This window comes from Akebia trifoliata, chromosome 16 (assembly GCF_017979445.1).
Source record: "Akebia trifoliata isolate Shusen 1 chromosome 16, ASM1797944v1, whole genome shotgun sequence".
Lineage (NCBI taxonomy): Eukaryota > Viridiplantae > Streptophyta > Magnoliopsida > Ranunculales > Lardizabalaceae > Akebia > Akebia trifoliata.
The window spans coordinates 28,900,771-28,920,609 of NC_141390.1; the positions used below are offsets into that span (position 1 = coordinate 28,900,771).

The window sequence follows — 19,839 nt, forward strand, 5'->3', positions numbered from 1 at the left end:
AATGAAATTGCATATTTTTTTCCTCAAATCCCTATTTTCCCCCGAAAAAAAAATTCATCTAAAACCCTTATTCTTCTCCAAATAACTCATCGTCAACCTCTCTAATCCACTCAACTTTTTTTTTCAAACCATTGGTTTAATGTCTTGAATAAAAACCCTTGATTTTTTTATTAAAAGGTTCATCATCTTCAAGCTCTTTAATCTTATTCAACTTTTTCTTCAATCCATCACTCAACCTCTAAAATACAACCGTTTATTACTCTAAGGACAAACCCATCATCTAAAGTTCTTCAATCCATCGATTTCAACTTCACGTAGCAAACCCTCATTTTGTGCACCAAATATCCATCTTTTAGATCTCCTAAAACCCTAGGTTGTTTGTAAGTAATTTGAAAGGAAGCAGTAGTAGATCTTAAGGTTAAGGAGGAGAAAAGATCTTTAGATTGAAGAGGAGTAGATCTTAAAATGGAGGTTTTTTTTGGGATAAAATGCAATGGCATTTCACCATAGGGTACTTCAAGTCATTAAATATTTTAGTTTGACTTGGTCAAGTCGACTCCAAAATTTTCGACTTGACTCGATTTTGTGGACATTTGAATTGAAATGAGTTTTACAACTATAGTCTTACCATCTCTAGATGGATGTCTATGCTTTTACACATGAATAATGATTTTCTGACACCCCCCTACGACTCTTATCACAAAACCGTAAACCATTTGCTTCTGGATATGCAGAATCATAAATCTTTTTCTTGTGTATCCTAAGGCTAATGATCTACGGTTGTGTGATGGGGAGTATGTCAAAGGGGGGCATTAGATTATCACACGACTCTTTACAAATACGTCAAATTATATTACATTTAAAGCTTCTCAATTATTTTGCAGCAAAGAAAAAAGATTGTTTTGTCATTTAGAAATGGCCTAAAATCAAAATTAATTAAATTTCTTTAAAAGGAAAATAATTTATCTTTGGCAAATATAGTAGATTATAAAGAATTAATTAGTCGGTCGGATATAGAGCTTCAGGAGTGAAAACCTCAAACGTTTTGATTAAAACATATTGAAATTTGTTTTGTTTTGTTTTTGTTTTTAGAGACTGACCGAATTGTTCTATCTTGTCTCCTCATTCAAAGCTTCTATATTGGAAATAGTGGATGACTGAAAAAGATCAAAAAGGATAATATGTATGTATCTTATAACCTGATACAGATAACACATGGCCACATATAGTCCCGGACGAGTTTTCCAATACGTTTGAGTCATCTTGTTCAACAATGAGAAAAATGAACCCTGATTTTAAATCTCATCCAATATGTTTGACTTGTCTATCCATCTCGTTAATGGACGATGCCGATACATATTAGACAAGTCATCCCGGTCCTGAACAAGATTTAAAACCAAGGGTATAGTAGAGTCCACTTGTTCTCAACGTCTCGCTATGTATACTAAGCCCGTTTGGGTGGCCTCATGCAGTATATCTAACAACTTTAAGGCGCTGTGTGACTATACTTTTCCGTGCAAGAGCAAATTTTTGAAACTTCTCAACAAAGAACAAAAAACATTTCCACGCAAGAGAAAAAACCTATCCAAACATTTACTAGCTCCCCACAAGAGCATAAGTTGTTAAGAAACTCTATCCAAACGTTGGACAAGTAATTGGGGTGGGTGGGACTTCTTGTGCAAGGCTCCACTCGTCTTAGGGGGGGATATGGAATACTTGTTTTTGGCCCACTAACCCCATAAACAGATCTTGGAATTAACTTACAATAAAACACTTAACGTGATTGATGATATATAGTCATTGAATTTAAGCATCTTTAATGATATATTCATAATTATATGTTTGATCAATTTTTAGTCACCAACTAATTTATGTATAGGATTTTTTGGGAGAAAATTACTTAATAGACCTTGCAAGAGGGATGTGTTTCTGATTGCACCTTGAGTTTTGAGCGCGATCTTATCAACCCAGCTAGTAACAATATTTCTTTCTTAATGCCCCCTCACCTTGGTAGAGGGATGAAGTCAAATCATCAAGATCGAGATTTAAATTTTCAAGATCAACCATTCAAATATTTGATCTTGAATAGATTATTCATATTGAAATGTCGAGATCGGAGATTGTAATAAGGTCAATCTCGAGAATTTGTAAGATAATTAATCCTAGTCAATGCCTACTGCAGTATATATATAATATCGAGTCCAAGCATAATCTAAATTAAACACACACGCACACACACAAAACCATCATAGAGAATTTGTCCGGAAGCATTCTACAAGAATATTTCATACACATTGATATGCAATTTTCTTATTGCGATTTTACAAAGTTTTGTACAAAATTTCTTGTAATTTTTAAGGGAGCGGGGGCAAAACTTTCACATCTATGATGATTAATGATCCTTGAACTTCTCATACCACATTTTTTTTTTATTACAATTAAAATTAATTTATGTTGATTAATGATTTTCAAACTCTGAAATTATCAAATTGTGTACTTTTATCGTTATCCTGGAGGTAGAGAATCTCACTTGTGATTTTAGCCAATTTCTAATTCTGATGATTATATAGGAGAGTCACTTTTTATAGTTGGATCACTAAGTCAAATTCAAAAGTCAAACCAAGTTGACTTATAGCAAAATAGAGGTATTTAGATCAAGGTCAAATCTTAATTCTTTTTTTGTCTCATAATAGAGAAGACCCGGGATTGAAACAAGCACAATAATGGTACAATTTTTAGGAAAAATTAGAATCGATGCATAAAGACTCATTCAAATTCCTAATAGGAGCGAGACAGAGAGACTCACATTCAATTATGTGAACATAACTTACTCGACGTGATTCATAGTATATCAGAATTGTGTTAAAACGAGCTTCCGCATGAACTGTTCTGGTGCTGAAAACATGGAAGAAAGAATAAATGTCAAAAATGGTGAAGTCATCTCAAGAAAATTATGTCATCTATTTAGTTTTGTTGAGTTTATTAGTGTCCTTGAGCCTAATACTTGCTATCAAGACACATGGTAGGGTTTTTGGGGTACCCTAAGAAGCCCTTCACTGGTTAGTGTTGTAATAGATGTTTTGAATCTGTTTCGTGATTGATCCACAAACAAGTAATGTAAACTTATACCCAAATATGCATGTCGAGTAAATATTTTTTTCTCATGAGATGTTTCGTTTTAAGGCTATGTGCTCCTTTTATTTATTTATTTATTTATTGCCTTTATGATTCGATCTAGGATTTTCGCACTCAAAATTGGGATTTGATATTATGAACTTGGGTTGTGAGAAGTTGGATTTGTACCTTCTCCGCCGGTGAAGAGATTGAATTGGCCAATGGCCTGCCTTATGAACATCTCAACTCCACTCACCACAATGGCACCAGTTGCCTCTGCTTCTTGTAATAGACGGGTACTCCTAGGCGTGTAAACCGAATCAAAGACCAGCTCATATGCCTTCAAAGCCTCCTGAAAACAAGCGTTAACATAGCAAAAGATAAGTCATACACATACACATACACATGTTAAGAAAACAGAGGCAATCGAACCAAGAAACGAATTAAAACAAACGCAAATCACACAGAGAGTTACGTGGTTCCCTCAAGATTGAGGTATGTCCATGGATCACACCGATTCCACTATGAAGAGAAAATTCGTAATTACAGATTACACCTTTACCAAGAATATAAATATATATACCCCTCGGAAAAAAATATAACTAGGGTTTTACATGACATCCGTGAAATTACGAAAATACCCTTGGGAAATTTTGGTTGAAAATGTGAACACCAATTCGACCAGCAGGCACTATGTTAAATGATAAAACATTACTCCATACACATACGCATATAAATAAGAGAGAGCAAGAAAACCTTTGCTATAGGTGATTGATCTGAATTTGGTTGCATTCCCACAGAGCTGGCATTTGCAAGGATCATTCCTTTCTCAGGACAGAAGCTATTTAATTGTTCGAAGGGTAAAGCCTCACCCGAAACTGCACGAGCAAGAGCCTTCGCTCTATCTATTAAAACAAACCTTCAAAGTTAGCAACATAAGAAGAAGAAAAAAAATGTTTTATACCCGTTCTAAAGACAAGAGTTTTAATATTTTTTTTATACCATAATTCCTGTTGAAAATGACGACACGAGCCCCTCTACTTTTGGCACCAAAAGCCAATGCTCTCCCAGCGCCACCCGCTCCAACTAGCACAAACATTTTCCCGAAAAGTGGTGATTTGTGCGATGCTTCCCCGTTAGCATGTTTGCTTGCTGTGATTTCCATTTCTCACAACTGTTAATAAGCCACTTCAGACAGTGAATGGTAACATTACTTAGTTTTGAAGGGAAATTCTCCTTTGTTCATTGTGAATTAAGTCACACTATACCTCTCAATGCATCCTCCATTGCCCCAATAGAAGCTTCACAATCTGTATTATAACCAACTAGCTTCCCATCAATAGGCCTTCTTATAATAGTATTTACAGCTCCTATGGACTGATCAACGAAGCATACCACACTTCAGATACTAATATACACTACTATATGATCAAAACTACATGACATACTGTGAATACTAAAGTCGGCACCATGATAAGTATCCCTATTGAATCAATGTTAAGGTTTATAAAATTCTTGTAGGACATTTACGACATATATAGTTATGTATTTTTAGCCCTATTGAATCAATGTTAAGGTTTATGAAATTCTTGTAGGACGTTTACGACATAAATAATTATGTATTTTTAGTTTTAGTTTAATTTCCCTCTAAAAAGGGGTGCTCATGAAGCTTACTCCCCACACTTTAGGCCATTGCCTACTAAGTTAGAAACATTGATTGAATTGATCATGCAAGCTTGAACATTATGGATCTTTCAATCCAATATTTGAAGCAAGAAGACCATTTTATATGGTCGATCACGAGCAACCAAATTAAGCCCCATCAATAATATGGTGAACATTCATGTAATTCTAAAATACATCAAACAAAGTTGCAAATACCTGAGCAAGTGGATGGACTTCATCGCAACACTTTACAGCAGCTTCCTTATGCGGAATTCCAACACTACGAGTTCATAAAGAAAACAATATGTTACGCTAAAGCTATCTAAGATCAAATGTTGTGTTCTAAAATGCAAATGCTATTTGATAATCGCATATAACAACCACAAATTAAAGGAATCGTTCATCATTATATGTATTTATCACTTTTACAAATCATATCGTGAAACACCAATCAAAGATAGCCATAATAATAAACAAAAATAATTTCACTTGATAATTTTATCTTTTTCTCCCCTATATCATACCTGAAGCCTGCAAAATCGGGGCACGAATAAACATTGAGGAACTCCTTGATATCATCAACAAGCATAGGAACGTAAATACCATTATATCCCGCGTGTCTGAAGGCGGGATTGTGCAGAAGAGGGCCTTTACTATGACCAACTGGATTTGCAATGAGGCCGAAAACTTTTGTATCTACATTCAAATTCTCGACCTTATAAGTTTGTCTAAGACTGACCAAAGTTGGCAAGCCAGGTACTGAATTTCCTCCTATAGATCCATAGATAAAAAACCCACCAAACTTTGGGCACAATAGTTGGCTAATGAGGCCTCTATCACCCATTGCACAAGCAATTAATGGTACCTGTAGGAAGACATAAAAAGAGGTGAAGTACATGAAAACAAATATGAGTCGCGAACCAGAATGGTGTCCCGTTCCTATATCAAATATGATGTCTATCTGGCACATTTTTATTGGAGAATATAAAAAATTGGGCTGCCTGCCATCTAGAAAAACGGCTTGATTATGAGCCCAATGTGTCTTAAACTCCTACCAAAACATGCCAAGACACCGTTCCTATTCTATAAGAATGAGACACCGTTCTGGATCCTGATTCATTAAATAAATTGAAGATCTTATTGAAGAAATAATGGAGATCGATAGACCTATCTACAATAGAAAGCCACAAAAACATAACTGATACAAACACACCAAGATCCAAAAGGGGTCCAACTCAAAACCAATTGCCAATGCGTGGAGAGGCCCAAGAGCTTATAAGGAGAGAAACAAGGCAATGAGTCTCCCATGTGGACTAAACTCAACATACGCCCGCACATGTTGGCCAGACTGGGCCAAAGCACATGGAGATTTTAACTGGGTGATGTGAAGGAGTGAAAGGCCCTCTCTAATACCATATGATAAATATGGGGGGTCCAACTCAAAACAAATTGGCAATGAGTGGAGAGGCCCAAGAGCTTATAAGGAGAATGTGGGACTAAAATCCGATATGGACATGATATGAACAGGTCACTCATGTTCAGGTATCGAAGTAGCATAGTTGGTGATTATCTTCTCCATAGATGTCCAAATTTGAGATATATAATTGTCAAATAATCTCAAAATCAATGTCCATAAATAGAACAGTTCCATTACCTGGCAATGTGAAAGCAAATGAAAAAGTTGTGCCACGTCTGTAATATAGACTGCATCAAAGATAAGTTTGATGATATCCGCTCCAGTAGATTGCAAGCATGCAACAACACAGCTGAGTTCTTCTTTCGAAGGAGCCGAGCTACTCACATGGCATGATACAATTATTTTGCTTTTAGAATGCTTATTTAAATTTGCATTCGCAAAGAAATCTGAAGCCACCTGAAATTATCATGCAATAAGATTCAAATAATTGATTTAAGACTAAAAAGATTAAATATCCTTAGAGAAAATCAGGCTACTTCAATTTAAATTCCAGACAAAATATTTCGAAAAATAAGATAGATTTAATCGACCATAAAATAGGTAACTATGGACATATCAAACAATAATGTTGAAGAAAAAACATGAATGAATAAAACCAAAAAAGAAACACATATGCATGAAAAATATCATAATGTCCTATAATAATTCTACTATATAAATCGACATGAACTAAAGGTCTAAACTATCTAAACAAGAAAAAAAATTAACGGAAAACAACCAGAGTTGTCGCGAACCAATTAATTAATTAATAAATCTACCCAAGAAAAAAACACCCTGAAATGAAAAAAGTATATACTTTTGGTCAACGGTCAAATAGGATTCAAATATGAAATCATTTAGAATGGACAAAACTATAACTATACACATTAAAATCTTGTACCCTAGGGAGCTGAGGAACTACCTAAGTCAATGTCTGTTTGCATGCCACATGGCATATTCTTTTGGTCCCACTGGGCTATGAGTGTAAGTTCAATATATAGAGGCCCCACATACCAAAGTCAACCTTATTGGTCATTTCTATCGTTTCTCGGCATGACTTTATAAAATGGGTCCAAGCCCAGGGTGGAAATATACTTAAATTCAAATGGTAAGGTCCTGTTTGGATATAGAGTAGAAAGTAATTGTGGAAGAAAGTAGTTTTTAGGAGAAAGTAACTTTTAGAAAAGAAGTAGTTTCCTTTTGTTTTTAAAAAGTTTTTTAAAAAAAAATTTGCTTTAAAAATAATTCAAACAAACATTTTAACTTTCTAACTTTCAAAAGTTAAAAATAAATAAATAAATTATATTTATAACCTTTTAATTTCATTATTCAACAAACAAAGAGACACCCTCAAATTAACAGGGGTAAATAAACTAGGGTGAAGCAATATTTCTTCAAATAAAGAGAACCCCACATAAGAAATAGTTCTAAAAATGAACATCAATGAACAGATAACACTTTGGGTTCAGTTAGTACAGTTAAATAAAGATGACTAGAACATTTAAATATGGAACAAAATTTGCCAAGTACCTCAAGCTCTACTTCTATGAAGTCTGCATTTAATTCAAGAGCCAACCCCAATACTTGAAGGCAAGTTTTCTTCTTGTCTCTTTTGTGAGACTCCTTGTATGAAGAGAGCCTGACAAAAATGGTAAAATTGAAGGATCAACAACTGAGAAAGATGGATTATATCAAATTACTCATGAATTTACAATGAAGTTTGAGTCAAATTCAAGGTCTGACCAAAAATCAGATTAATTTGATAATTTTGACCACCAATTTTTTTAATATATTTATCTTGAGTCTTTCCTTTGTATTTCTGATCATAAAAAATAAAAAATAAATAAATAAGTGCCATATTTTGGATGGCTGGAATGATCCAATTGGACAGCTAAGATTGATAATAGACTTAAATTTATAAATGAAAATTTTTACTACAAAAATTGAGTAAGTCTATATAAGTTGTCAACGAATAGAATCAGACCCAAAATCTGATCTATTTCAATCGGATAATTTTGGGTATGGATCAAGGATTTGGGTCTCAATAAAAATATCCGGTTTGATAACCTATCACATCAACCATGTCCTAATCTGATAGGTCCAATCCAATAAATGTAAGGAAGTATTTTAATTATAGGTATTTTTATTTAAATACATGAAGTTTATTTTTATTTTTTCATATATTTATATTTAGTATATCGAATTGGATCTGATCCGATCCTAATCCCATCCAATTGTTGCAAGATTAGAATTGGAACCTAAAATTCAGCTCCAATGAGGGTCATTTCCAATTCTTATCAGATCAACCCGATCCAATCTGGATCCGACCCATTGACAGACCTAATCTACACCTGCACAGCGACACCTATTCGATCCTACTTGTGGGCCAACATATGGCCTAAATAATTCATGATTTGTAGACTACCATCACAAAAAATATAATATATTTTGTCATTCCTACCAAATCTGACTTCAAATTGAAAATTTTTGCTTACATATTGAAACCATGATGTTAAGTAAATCTTTTAAGGAATATTTGTCTTGGAAAAAGAGGTAGATAAAGAAAGTGCATGACACCGTTAATAATATGCCTTCACGTGACATATATACCCTACGAAAGGCAAAGACAAACACGTCTTAACAAATTTAAAGCCAATCAACCACCATTAAACCACCTTTTAAGTGTATGGTCCATCTATTAATAATGAAATCAGTGAAGATACCCTACTCTAGGAGTTTATTAACGTTTTCCACTTCTAATCATCCAATGAAAGACATTGGAATCGAGGAATGTCATTTATTTATTTTTAATAATCGAGTATCCCTATAAACATCAAGTCAGGCCAGTATTTGAGTTTCACCCAATCATAGAATCCAGAACATGTGCAACATCCGCACATCACACACACCAGGCAACTAAGGGTGTATCCTCGCAACTAATCCCTAAGGATTAATACTCATATTAGGTATCAAACTCATGACTTCCAAACATTAATCATTTATCAATTTGAAATTATCACTGAGTCAATCCCTTAGAATTCAATCGAGGATTGTTATTATATAACACCATTCAATAGAATTAAGAGTAAATTTTTATAACATAATAAAAATATTAAATATACTTTATGAAATTAAATATTAATCAGATAAGAAGTATCATGTTAATAAATTAAATGGGACATAAATAGATATGTATGGAATAAACATTTCTTCCGGACAATTAGGGGAAAGACATTTATAGAACCACGACAGCTGTCCCAATAGAAATAGAACTTTTAACTTAATAATTGCGCCATATGGGATCACGTTTTAAGGGTGGACAACTAGGTCTACACTTACCTAATAAAATAGATTTATGGGCCCATTATTTTATCAAGAACGTGGTTACAGACGATGAACGAGTACATGCGACAAGTCATTGATAGAGACACAAATCGAACTCATGATTGCTTGGGCTGATCTCTAGGAAACTCATATTTTTCCTCGCATCTCAACTGCACGTCTATGTAAATAAATGAACCCGACTCTGTGTTGCTTATCGTTAGATTACTATTCAACGTCATGTCAAAATCAGATGGGCCCACTTAAGTGTACGGCGCTCTTTCTTGTGGCTCAAGGAACGATAAAGATGAGAAGATAATTCCCTAGGATTCTTTCCTGCTAAATCTCTAGGAAAAATACAATTATCTTCGCATTTCGTCCACGTGTCAATTTCGTGGTAGTTAAAAAATAAAAATATCTTCAAAGTACATTCACCAGACCTCCCTAGAGCTTCAGCTTACTCTGAAGATTCTTTACGCATCATTTTTGTCACGTTTGTGTCTCCGTTTTATTCATTCCAAACATTTTCATATAGTTGTGCTGGGGTGACACAGTTTTTTTCATTCCAAACATTTTCATATTCAAGTTGTGCTGGGGTGACACAAACTGAAGCACAAAGGTGATAAAAATGATGTGGTGACGCACACATAATCGTAGATGTTTTTTTACTCATATCGATTATGTGTATACCACTACATCATTTTTATCATCTTTGTGTTCTCATTTGTATCATTCCAACATTTTCCTATTTTTCAAATGCACAATGCGAGGAAAGACCTATGAAAAATGCGAAAATGACTGGTTTGGTCACTACGTTCAACACTACACTAGCATGGTAGTGAGTAGATCCATAAATGTTTTTCGTCGAGATACAAATTAAAAAAAGAATAATGATGAATGCAGACAGTTGTGGTGACATGGTAAGGTCACGGAATCGCACATCTTTTTCATGTATATCCCAATGAAAAAGATTTATGATTCTTTGCCCTCACCACATTAGTCAAGTATCCGATCGCGCACCTTCATCATGACTCTTTAAAAAAATCAATGATCTTATACACAATGTTTAACATGGTGTCTAAGGAAGTTATACAATGGCTCTTCTTGATTACATTTTTACCACTTCACTCTTCAATTTTTATTTTTTTTTTCATGACGGTTCGAATTTACTTCCATCCACGGGAATTATTTTTTGCTTGTAGTGAAGTCAAATTGAAATTTTACAAAGAATAATGCCGAAGTAACCTCAAGATTGCACCTCATATCGCACATCTTGACACGAAAGTGTGTAGGAATCATATATGCTTTTTCATTGAGATACATGTCAAAAAAGTATTTGAGGTACAATCTTGAGGTCACTCCAAGACTACTCTTTTACAAAATCTAAGATTGACCAATAGCTAAAAAACACGTGTAGTGAACTTTCCCCTCTTTTTACAAAGTACTATCAAATATTTAATATGTCACTCATTCACATAGATAAATAAACGTTTAATTCCCCCATAAATCTTCAAAAATAAAAATAAATAAACGTTTAATTTTTTATTTAAAAAAAATGTAAAATAACAAAATAGAATCCAAACTTAACACGGCAGAACGTTAAGGGGTCGATGCCCAAAATCACCAAATCGAAGGGGTTAAAGTGTAATTTACCTAGACTTCAATTACAAAACTTAAAATTAAAATTAAAATAAATTATGCATGCAGCAAAGGCGCACCGCTCTCCATAAAACCAACAGTTGAGATGAGAGAATACTCTTAGAGATTCCCAAGGACATATCTCTAACAAAACAGAACAAATCTGTTGTTCTTCTCATCTCAGCCGTATATTTAATGGAGAATCTCAACCGTTGATTGGCATCAGAAAAGTCCTTAAAGAAAACAAATGTGGATGCGTACATTGCGCCTTCTCCACACAAAAACAAGTCTTTAAACTGAATTATTGTCGAATAAAGGACAAATAAACCACATATTCTCACCTCAGAATTTACAATTTAATAATAAAAATTGAATTTTTTTAAAGAAGATTAGTGAAATTAGGCGAAAATGTGAGAGAAGAAGAAGTACCTGAAAGAAACAATAATCGGCAAAATCGGCTTTTTTATGAGTTTTTCGATTTCGGAAATATCAGTGAAAGACAGAGAATCGATCTGAAGCTCAACAATATCTGCACCTTCGATCTTAGCTTTCTCTATTGAGGACATCATTTCCTCTACTGTTTCACACTGTAAGGTCGTGCAGATTAACAAGCTGTTCTTCACCGCCATTAATGCCCAGAAGAAGAACAGAGAGAGAGAGAGAGATAGAGAGAGACAGAGAGAGAGCTTTGGTTAGTAGAGAAAGAAAAACTTGATTGGTGTTATATATAGTAAAGATGTGACGTCTTTATAAGGGCACTTTTACCAATAGAAGACGAACTTCAAGGTATTAGTGGATGATCATCCTTGTTGTGCCAAAAATCTCGAGGATGATCTAACGGTGAAAGTCAAGAATTTAGTCTACCTACTACTCAACGTCGGTATAGACTATAGAGCTTGTTCGAGTGATTGGATCTAGAAAGTTTTTATTACCGCACCAACTTTTACTTATAACATACTAATTTATGAAATTACAAACTATACAAAAATAGGGATTTCTAGAAAATATTAAGAATCTACATGAAATTGTATGAAAAATAGGCACAAAAATTTGATTTTCCTTGAAAAATGTGATATTCAAATGTATAACTTTTGATTTTTCCTGAAAAATGAATTCCAATCCAAAATGATTTCCTAACTAAGCTGAAAATGTTGTTCAACCCATCTTCCAGGAAAATGATTTTCCTACTTAATGGTATTCTCTCACGAATGCTCCGACCCTCAAAATGAAAAATTATTCCTACTTTTTTTTTAAGAAATTCATTGTCCCATGAACATACATTTTCCCATGGAATTTACATTCTCTTGAAAATGAGTCCCTTGCGACTATATTACTTTCCTTGATCCTAAAGATGAAAAAAAAATTTAAAATTATTTTCCTTGACAAATTTGATTTTTGGACGTTTTGTATATTTTCCCTTACATTCAATTTCCTACCTTGCAAGGAATATTGATTCCATCTCATTCTAGGAAAAAGTATTTTCCTACTTCCTAATGCAATTCTCTCCCAATTACCTCTTAAAAAGTCGTAATAGTCTGACTCGAAAAAAATGTACGTGGTTGACATGGCAAGTGCATAAAATCATAGATTTTTTTCTTCAGGATACACAAGGAAAAATATCTCCGGTTCTGTGCATTTATCACGTCAACCATGTATAGACCGCACATGTTTTAATGAATCATTTTATAATTAGTCAACAAAAAAATTATAGTTTTAAAACTCAACTTTGACTTAGATGTCCATAGAGTCAAGTCAGGTTGACAACTCATGAATAGATTTGAATAATTCAAATAAACATATATAAAATAATTTTTTTTTAATTAATATTTATCATAAATAAAACATATATTTTTTATTCTCCACAAAAAAAAAAAAAAAATACATATATATACATCATCATGTTCTTACTTGACTTTATTCTTCTTTTTTTTTAATTTGTTGAGCTGACTCAACAAGTTGGTTCTATTGAATTTCGATACTTTATTAGGTTCAATCACATTTGGAATTCATTTTATCATGGCCATTTTCACAAGTAATTCATATTCCCAAGAACACAAATTTCTTGAAAACTAATTTCTCTTTTCCAAGCTTTTTAGAGGGAAAAATAAACTTTTTAGAAATTAAGAAGAAATGGGAAGAGCGAAAAATCATACATTATGGTTTTTATTTAGAACATTGGTGTGTTAGAGTTAAAATCTGACGTGCTAATAGAATTTATCAAAAGATAACCTTGAAAAAATAAGGGCCTGTGTGGATTGATTTTTCTAAATGCTTCTAACTCTGATGGGGAGTCAGAAGTACTTTAAAGTTGTTTGGATAAATAACTCATAGAGAGAACTACTTTACTTTGGATTCATTTTAGTGTTTTTTCACAAAGTACTGATGGTGCTACTTCCTTAAATTACTCTTGTGCGAAGCCACAAAACACTGTCAAAATAACGGGATTGGAATAAGTATGGCCCTCATAAATTTTGAAAATTACAAACCTTCCCTCAAAAAGGCAATTGAAATAATATTATATTACTATCTATTAATGTGGTGGTAGCCTTTTGGTGTAGTATGCTCCTCATAAATTTTGAAAATTACAAACCTTCCCTCAAAAAGGCAATTGAAATAATATTATATTATCATCTATTGATGTGGTGATAGCCTTTTGGTGTTGCATTTGAGACAAGTATATCCCTCATAAATTTTGAAAATTACAAGCATACCCTCAAAAATGCAATTGAATAATATTTTATTAATATCCATTGATGTGGTAGCAGCCTTTTAGTGTAGCATTTGAATTTGGAGTTCTAACTCCCCCAATTATTAACTTAATAATTTATCCATGAAGGTTCCAACCATAGTTGAAAGTTTCTTATTGAAAAATTGATGTGAACAATTACACACAAATTTACTATCCATTGATTTGGTGAAAGCTTCTTCATATTTTTTAGTAGTTGTATATATTTGCTTACAAAATCTTCCATTTGTTTATAATTGTTGGGTGTTTATATAAGTTTTTATAGATAAAAACAATAACTTTTATTTCTTTTGAAACATAATTTGTTGAGTTATAATGTTAAAAATAGTGACTGATATTTATAAGGACATTCTGATCATTTTAACATAATCCATAATAGTTTCCAAACACAAAACTCTATTAAAAGCACTTTTGACAATACTTCTCAAAACCTACATCCAAACACACAACAATTATACACCTACTCCAGATAGTATTTCAAAAAATACTTATGTTCTAAATATTTTTAGCTCTTGTATCCACACGAGCCCTTGTTAAATTGTACAGAAATATTTAAGTATTAAAGTTGAGACATCTATTCTGTTTGACTATTGGATAGATTTAAGTTTTTACGATAAAAGTAGAATATTGCTATTACCACACCAACTTTTACTAATGCCATATCGATTCCTAAGTAAAGCACTAAAGAATTGCTCACAGTTACTGTTAAAAGTTGGTGGGGGCAATAGTAACTCTGTAAAAGTAGAGAGATCTCCGACTTTGAAGCGACCAACCCGATTCAAATTTCGAAGGAACCCTCTTCATTATAAGACACATGGCATTTTCTATTTATTTTACATCTTTCATTTTTGCCAAATTTTAAATACCTCCTTTGAAATGCCACATAGAATCCAATGATGAGTGTTTCTTGAAAGAATTGTGAAAAACTTAATTGACTGCTTGACGTGATAAGTTCGAGAATTGTACATCTACTTTCCTCAAGATACACAATTCTATTGAGATACACTTTTTTATGGGGGAAGTAAAACCATGTATCTCAAGGAATGATGATCTACGGTTCCCAAACTCGTCATGTTAGGATAGTCGAGTAAGTTTGCCACGCGAGGTAGTTAGATTATCACAACTCTTCTTCAAAATTTTGAAGCGGGCTAACCGCTTCAAAGTTTTGTTTCCGTAGGAAGGCTTATATTAGGAGTTGGAGAGAGATTTACTTGGTAGACCTATCTGTTTTATTCTTATTGTAAAAAGGTTTGTTAGAGTTCTAACAATTCCAAGGGAACCTTATTTTATTAAATTTGTTATCAATCAAACCTTACGTCATAAAATTTATATTTATGCAGTTAATTTGTTACTTAACATACATTGAAATAGATTCTAACCGCATCAATTTGTGACATCTAAAAACATGATTTGATGTCACATAGTTAGAAAAAAATTCTAAGAACTTCAAAAAAAAATTTGCACAAAAGGTAACATAAAATAATTTTTCATGAAATTTAGAAGTCAGTTGTTGGATTGCTAATTTGATAATCCATGTGAGACCAATGAACCCTAGTAAGATTTAAAATCTTACTAAGTTAGTCATGGTAGCGTAATTCATAAAGTAGTGAACAAAACTTGATAAAGTTTTCTAATAAAATTACAACAGTCTGCCCGGTAAATCTCTCTATATTAAAATCATGAACAAGGCACGTGTACGATAAGCTGTGATGTGACTTGATTGGTCATCCATGTTTCAATTTTATAACTGTATCTGCGACAATTGGGACCCGATATTAAATCATGACCTCATAAGTTGCCAATATCATCATATAGAAAAAACTTTGTAGCAGATACGAAACTTCAAAAAATTTTAAAAACGCTAACCTCTACTTGACACGTGTCCATCCTTTTTTTTTTTTTTTTAAAATTATTTTGGTGACTATTTGAGATATCTCAATATTTTCAAAATGGTATGAGTCATGATAATATGACCTCCCTTTTATACACGTCCCCATCACACAACCGTAGATCATTTGCCTCGAGAAAGATAAAAATTTATGATTATGCATATCCCGATGCAAGTGAATTATGATTCTATAATGGGGTGTCAGAAAATTATTAGTGGTTGGTATCATGTCACTTTAGCCTTACTTTGCACATGTCTTGTATATTCTTGAAAAATGATTTTAAAAATTTATAATTTATCTTCTTCAAAATCAGTCATCTTCAATCTCTTGGAAGGGATAAGCACGAGGTCAGATAATAACAAGGAAAATGATGATTGTGAGGACAAGATAATTAAAATAAGAATCGTGTTCGAGTAACATTGAAATTGACATCGTTTCATACATCGGTGTGCATAGAACCATAGATGCTTCTCACACGTATCTTGATGAAAAGCATCTATAATTTTGTACACACATCCACGCCAGTAATGTGTGAAAATATGTCAATTTCAATGTTACTTTAGCATTTTTTTTTAAATAATTTCTTGTCCAATCATCAAAACAGATCGAATGAGGTCATTATCATATGTTGTTTGGGTTAAGGATGCAAATTGGCTCAGTTTGGAACTAAATTGGAGCGTCAGTTCCACTAAATAAGAACTAGAATCGAAAGAAAATGACAATTAAACCAAACCAAACTAAGGTCGATTTGGTGCGTTATGTTTTATGGGTTGCCAATATTCTATAGACTTGCTTAGAAGTGGCAAAAAATTTAATTGATGAAAAAATAAATATATGATAAACATAAAATTTTATATAATAAATCATTATCCAATCCATAAAAAATTAGTTAATTTATCCATAAAGGTCATTGATCCATGTCCTAACACCTAAAATAATTCATAATAACTTAATATATATTTATTCATTTCATGAGGATTCGTTTCTCAATTTAGTTTGATTCTATACAAGTCTTAAACCCAAGAACTAAATTAATAGGTTTTCCATGTTCTTAACCCAGAATCAAACGGCAACTTGTTCCAAACCGATCTAAAGCTATCAATTTGGTTTGGTTCTTGATTTGAATCAAACCAAGATGCAACCCTAGTTTTACATTCATTTATATTGGTAGACATATTAGTGTCGTAAAAAAATCAAGGGAAAATTACTTAGAAAGGACCCTCATGGTAGGGTTTCTTTCTAAATAGTCCCTAAATTTTGCACGATAGCTTGGTAGGATATTTAGTAAACTTTTTCTTTGTTAATGGTCCCTTGTTATGACGAATTCACCACTTTTTTATTTACTGTCGAGTTCACCACTTTTTACTATTGTCGAACTCGACGCTTTTTTATTTAGTGTCGAGTTCATTACTTTTTATTTACTGTTGAACTCGATGCTTTTTATTTATTGTTGAGTTCACCACTTTAAATAAGAAGTGGTAAACTTCAGACTAGTAAAATCCACCCATTTTTTATTTTTGAGTTTTTTCAAGTAAAATATAAGGAAAGAAAGACTAAAAACTTGAGATAACGATTTGTTTTGATGATTTCAACCCAAAAAAATCATTCTTAATTGATTTTCATCCAAAAACTAAGAAAAAAAGTGAAAAAATCTTAGTTTTTTACATACATCTTCAAAATATTTGAAAAATTCCTTATTAACCCGACATTGGTAAAACCCATCCATTTTCAATTTTTGGATTTTTTCAACTAAAATATATGGAAAAAATGACTAAAAACTTGAGATAACGACTTGTTTAGATGATTTCCACCTAAAGGAACTATTCTTAAATTTTCATCTAAAAACTATGAAAAAAAAAAAGTGAAAAAACCTTAGTTTTTACATACATCTTCAAATGTTTCAAAAAAATCCTTGAAAGTGATTTCTTCTACTTTTTTAAATTGATTCCGACGGCATTGAGTTTCCAAAACTCGATTTAAGTGCCAAAAATCCAATTTTTTGGATGAAAAAATTGAGTTTGAACGGTTAGAACATTCAAACATGAGAAATATGGGAGATGAGATCCAAAGACTACTAAGAAAGAGAAAAATTTACTAAATGAACATTAAGAAACCACCCAAAACTTATGAACCATGCAGAAAAAGTCCCCCACAAGGATCCTTTAAATAAATTTCCCAAAAATTAAGAATAGGACCTTGTACACTTTATGAACGTGTTAAAACAATTGTTAACAATGCGGCAGTAAGATAATATATGCCAAATCTAGTACTATTAGAAAATTTTGGTTCGAACTGTATTTTTCAATTAAGGGATAGGCTTGAAATTAGGAAATTTAAATTTAAAAGAACTCGAGGAAGGAAATTTATGGGATATGTAATATTTGTAATGTTATCGACAAAATGATAATTAATTTGATCGTCAAAGTATTTTCTTAAGGACCTCTTGTGGGAGCATTAGTAGAGAGATTATTGAAAGAATAGTCGAAGGATGATGAGAAATTTATTCCCACAATGATGATAATGCAGGCATTGAGATCATTTGTCATCGATCTATAAGAAGAGACTAAGGTCAAGGGACATGTCACTAGTTTGGAAACACAATGAGGTATCCTAAGGAATTAATACTCATACTAGGTATCAAACTCACAACCTACGGGCTTTAATTGCTTATCGGTCTAAAATTGCCATTGAATTGCCCTCGGGATTTCTAATATTGTCCTTATGATCAAAACTGGATGGTTAAAGTAGAGGTAAGCTTTTAGAGTGTTGTGTGATTTGCGCATACCAATTAAATTAGGGACCGACTAGTTGCACACCAACCTTAAGAAATCCTTTATTTTATTTTATTTTTATAACCTTTATTTTAACCCTAATTTATTTTATATCAATTAGGGTTTAACCATTATTTTAAGTTGTAGCTTTGTATTCTATCGTGATCTCTTTGGCTCCAACCTAATTAAAGTCCCGATTTTCTAATCTCTATTTAAAATTAATATAAACTTGTGTATTTTAAAAGAATGTAATTTTGTAAACATGATTCCGAAATGATAAAATATTTCTTGCAAAAATTACCAAACCAAGAGTAATTTTTTTAGGATGACAAAAAAAAAATAAATAATAAATAAAAAATAAATAAAGAGTAAAAGATTTTTTTAAATTATTTTTACTGTAATCAACCAAATGGAGTGCAAAGGGGAATTTTTAAGTCATGGAGTGCAATTGGTAATGTGTGGTGTAATCAACATTTCAATAATTTTGATTTATTTTGATAAACCTTAGGAGTATTTGTTTTATCCTGAATAGTTGCATATCCAACTTGTACACATGGTTCTGTCTTGATCCATCACAGCTAACCCTGTTCCCAAACAGCCCTTGTAGGTCTTCCCTCTTAAAAACCTCCCTCTACAGACTGGATTGGATATTTTTTGGGATCTAAAAATTATGATTCAAACCCACCCAATCAGATAAAAATTGGATCAGTCCAGAGCTGATCAAATCTGATTTTATATAAAATATACATAAACTACAATATTTGAACAAAATATATAACATAATTTACATGGTTAATCCAAAACCAATTTGATATATAATCAAATCAAATCAAATCGAACCCTTTTAGGAGCCCAAATCCTTGATCCAGTTCCAAAGTTAACAGATTGAAATGGATTGGATTTCAAAAATGCTCACAAACCCCATTAATAATTCCATCAACACGTATCTCGGGGATTTCCAATCCTAATATATTTTTGCCCTTAGTCCCACACATGGTTTCAAAACTCGTCCAAGACCGACACATATCACCCAAGTCATCTCAGTATAAGAGATGGACAAGACCGACGGACAAGTCAAATTTTCAGACGAGATATATAACCCCACGTTCATTTTTCATTGTTTTGAACGAGACGTTGTCTCAAACATTTCGGAAAACTCATCCGAGATGACTCGGTATCTGGCATGGACGAGAAAAGACGTGAAACCTAGTTTTAAAACCATTGTACCACAACAGCTAG

At 32.7% G+C, this 19,839-nt stretch overlaps 1 protein-coding gene across 2 annotated transcripts; it reads right to left on the reverse strand.

The window, feature by feature from the left end:
* Positions 1-2,629: 2,629 nt before the first annotated feature.
* Positions 2,630-11,897, reverse strand: LOC147383322 (bifunctional 3-dehydroquinate dehydratase/shikimate dehydrogenase, chloroplastic-like). Of its 2 annotated transcripts, XM_086427370.1 has the most exons (11): positions 11,624-11,897; positions 7,766-7,874; positions 6,434-6,652; positions 5,578-5,644; positions 5,304-5,475; positions 4,996-5,059; positions 4,383-4,491; positions 4,117-4,266; positions 3,871-4,019; positions 3,304-3,466; positions 2,630-2,895 (listed from the first exon to the last, which is right to left on the reverse strand). In XM_086427370.1, exons 1-11 carry the CDS (start codon positions 11,821-11,823, stop codon positions 2,852-2,854), a joined length of 1,446 nt encoding a protein of 481 aa, XP_086283496.1. In that variant the 5' UTR covers positions 11,824-11,897; the 3' UTR covers positions 2,630-2,851. The 2 variants fall into 2 exon arrangements, with proteins under 2 accessions (XP_086283496.1, XP_086283495.1); XM_086427369.1 differs by having other exon boundaries at positions 5,304-5,644; positions 11,624-11,896.
* Positions 11,898-19,839: the final 7,942 nt, after the last annotated feature.

What these genes read in the sequence shown, in the direction of transcription:
- LOC147383322 (XM_086427369.1), bottom strand. Translation starts at nt 11,823, where the DNA reads ATGGCGGTGAAGAACAGCTTGTTAATCTGCACGACCTTACAGTGTGAA. An exon ending in TCATAGAAGTAGAGCTTGAG is followed by an intron (nt 6,653 to 7,765) that starts GTACTTGGCAAA and finishes TGATAATTTCAG; the next exon opens with GTGGCTTCAGATTTCTTTGC. An exon ending in AATGGAGGATGCATTGAGAG is followed by an intron (nt 4,267 to 4,382) that starts GTATAGTGTGAC and finishes TGGAAATCACAG; the next exon opens with CAAGCAAACATGCTAACGGG.